At 38.0% G+C, this 2,859-nt stretch overlaps 1 protein-coding gene across 10 annotated transcripts in view; it reads right to left on the bottom strand.

Annotated features, from left to right (window-relative positions):
- Window positions 1–2,859, bottom strand: part of LOC119581918 (protein sidekick-like) — a gene marked incomplete at its 5' end in the record, with an annotated part of 27,628 nt that overhangs the window by 8,380 nt on the left and 16,389 nt on the right. For all 10 annotated transcript variants that reach the window (XM_037930081.1, XM_037930082.1, XM_037930085.1 and 7 more), the window contains 6 exon segments: window positions 384–753; window positions 907–1,071; window positions 1,246–1,440; window positions 1,722–1,947; window positions 2,224–2,439; window positions 2,618–2,798. In XM_037930081.1, the coding sequence (XP_037786009.1) occupies window positions 384–753; window positions 907–1,071; window positions 1,246–1,440; window positions 1,722–1,947; window positions 2,224–2,439; window positions 2,618–2,798 (1,353 nt within the window).

Here is a 2,859-nt window from a genome sequence, read left to right as displayed (position 1 = left end):
GCCCATCTTAAGTTGCCAAATCCTAAGGAAAGAAGCAGTAACTGTACTGCTTTTCCTTTATGCAAGTTCTTCTATTATATTTTCAAGTATACTGATGAACTTATTTCAAAAACTTAATAAAGATGTCCCCTAATGCAAGGGCATTGTCCATGTACAAACATGTTACAAGCCAGTGGATAGGTTTTTTAAAGGAATTATGTTACAGACATCAAAGGGCGTCTGTGTCACCAAGTTGTAAACGAGTCCTTCTCAGTGAAAGGATTAGCATGCAGCTAACATTTTTTGGTTAGAAAAAAAAAAAAAAAATCTTTTAAGGGTACTGACTACAAAATAAATTCAGAATATTGTCAGAACAAGACACCAAAAGGATGTAAAGAACTCACTCTCATCTGGCCTGGCTGTCACATAAGTAACAAGGTATCCTACAATCTCCCCGTTAGGTCTTGCAGGGGAATCCCAAACCACTTTCAGGCTATTCATGGTGATGTCTGTGAAACTGAGGTTGGCAACAGGACCAGGTAGATCCTGCAGCGTCCTCACGTAAACTGGGTCTGACTTTGGTCCGTCGCCAGCTGGGTTGAAGCAGAGGATGGTGATGATGTATCTCGTGTACATGTCCAAGTACAGGAGTTCATAGCTAGTGGTTCCAGCTCCTACTACTTCAATCTCTTCTGTTCCTTCTGGGTCTTTCTCACTTCGGAAGAATATCTTGTATCCTAGCAGCTCTCCATTCTGTTCTTGTTCCTCTGGTGGCTGTTTAGAAAATGGTGAATTACAAAGTAAGACTAATTTCATCCATGTTACTATGATATCATTACAGTAAGTTTCATAATTTTGTAATTGATGAAAAAAGATCAATCAGAAAATAATATATGTAATAATAAAAAAAATAACACAACTACTTACTTCCCATGTTACTTTTATTTCTGTTGAAGTAACAGGTTCAGCATTCACGTTTTTGGGCTTCCCTGTAGGAACAGCCTCCCCAACATATACTGTGATTGGAGCAGATGGTGGAGATTCTCCCTGGCTGTTGAAAGCTACTACTAACACTTCATAATTCATATCACGCTGCAAAAACACAAGGTTACATTTTAGTAAACTCAAGACCATGTAATGTAAAAAGTAAAACTCTACGAATTACTCAAGTCATTTATCCTAGTAATTAAAGGAAAAGCAATGAAAACATTGAAATATTGTCCACTTTCAGAAAAGTAATTACACATACTAAAAATTTCAACATACCTGGAGATCTTGTAATACAACTTCCCTTGCTAGGGTATCCTGTAACTCTTCATGCTGCATATTAAAGGCTGTGGGTATATCAGATATTTTCCGATATTTGACCCTGTACCCTCCAGTTTTTGCATCACCACTCCAGGAGTCTGGGAAAAGGGGTGTCCATTCCACTCGTACACTGTTAGTTGTTATTGGGATGACCTGAAGCAAAGACATTTGCACAGCATTATTTTCAATGATAATATATATCTTTTAACCTGAAAGCTGCAACATATATCATATGGATGAATGTGTGTAGCTGCAACATATAGCATAAAATGGGAAAGCTTTGTTAATTTGGGTGTGTAATACTCCCATATGCCCTAAACATTCAGTCATAAATGAAACGCTGCTAAGCAACAGCCAAACACATGACTATGATTGGCTGTGTATAAAGAGTAACAAAATCAAAGCAGGTGTGTAAAGAAAGCTCTAAGACCAACCTTGATATCAGTAGGATGTTCTGTGGGTGCAGCTGGCAGCGTCCTGACCTCAATACTGCTGTCACTCCAGCCACTTGGCCCTATGTCATTAGTTGCTTGGAGTCTAAATGTGTAGGGAGTAAAAGGTTTCAAGTTCTGGGCAGTGTAGCTGGTTGCTGAATAATCTATTCTCTCTTCTATGGTTTGCCAACCATTGTTTCCTTCTGTGTATTGTACTGTGTAATACCTGTGGGTAAAAATTAAGTATCAACATAGAAAGGCCTATGATTACTTTTCATTGAATAAATGTTGTATAAAAGTATGATATTCTGGATTTATTTAAAAATATCTACTAAGCTCTCTATTTGATCCCCAATGTTTACTACTGCTGAAATCTGGGAAAAGGGAATTATAAAAGCAACCCTAATCAATAAAAAAAATAATACATTTGCTTATCACAACTATAACACTTCCTTATTCCCTACAACAATACAAATATAATTTCAGTACTCCAATAATATACCTGATGGGAGCAAAGCCATCTCTGCCTGGGTTCCACGAGAAAGTGATAGATGTAGAAGTAATTTGGGAATGAGACACAGATGGCCTCGATGGGGGGGCAGGGAACTCTCTGTTGTTGGTGGTGTAAACAGGTGCCCTCACAGCTCTGCCTAAACCTAGTCGGGTGCGCGCTCTAACCAAGAACATATAATAACTCTGTGGTTTTAATCCAATAGCCCTGTAAAGAAAAGGAAATGATTAGATTTTCCTTTCACAAAAACAGGTTGACTGAAGTAGTTACACTTTCAAGCAATTTTTTTGTTTCTTCTTTCAATACAGAAAATACACACTTATAAAGAGTGCCTCCTATGTGTAAAAAAGAGAAAACATCAATCACAATTATCATGAACACCTACTTGTAAGTCCTTTCTGTGTGACCAAACTCCAACGTATTGTTCACATCAGTGCTATCTGCAAGGTGGTACACAATAGAATATGCCGTAATTTCTCCATTAGGCTCTATTGGTTCATCCCAGATTATCCGTGCAGAAGTGAAAGTCACATCTGGGAAGGAGATGTCCGACGGTGGTCCGGGAACTGTTGGGGAAAAACACACAATATAGTATTATAAGACATGGATATCAGCATATGCATTTTA

This window comes from Penaeus monodon, chromosome 15 (assembly GCF_015228065.2).
Source record: "Penaeus monodon isolate SGIC_2016 chromosome 15, NSTDA_Pmon_1, whole genome shotgun sequence".
NCBI classification, from domain to species: domain Eukaryota; kingdom Metazoa; phylum Arthropoda; class Malacostraca; order Decapoda; family Penaeidae; genus Penaeus; species Penaeus monodon.
The sequence above is the reverse complement of the archived record's forward strand: the minus strand, read 5'-3'. Positions and strand labels throughout refer to the sequence as shown.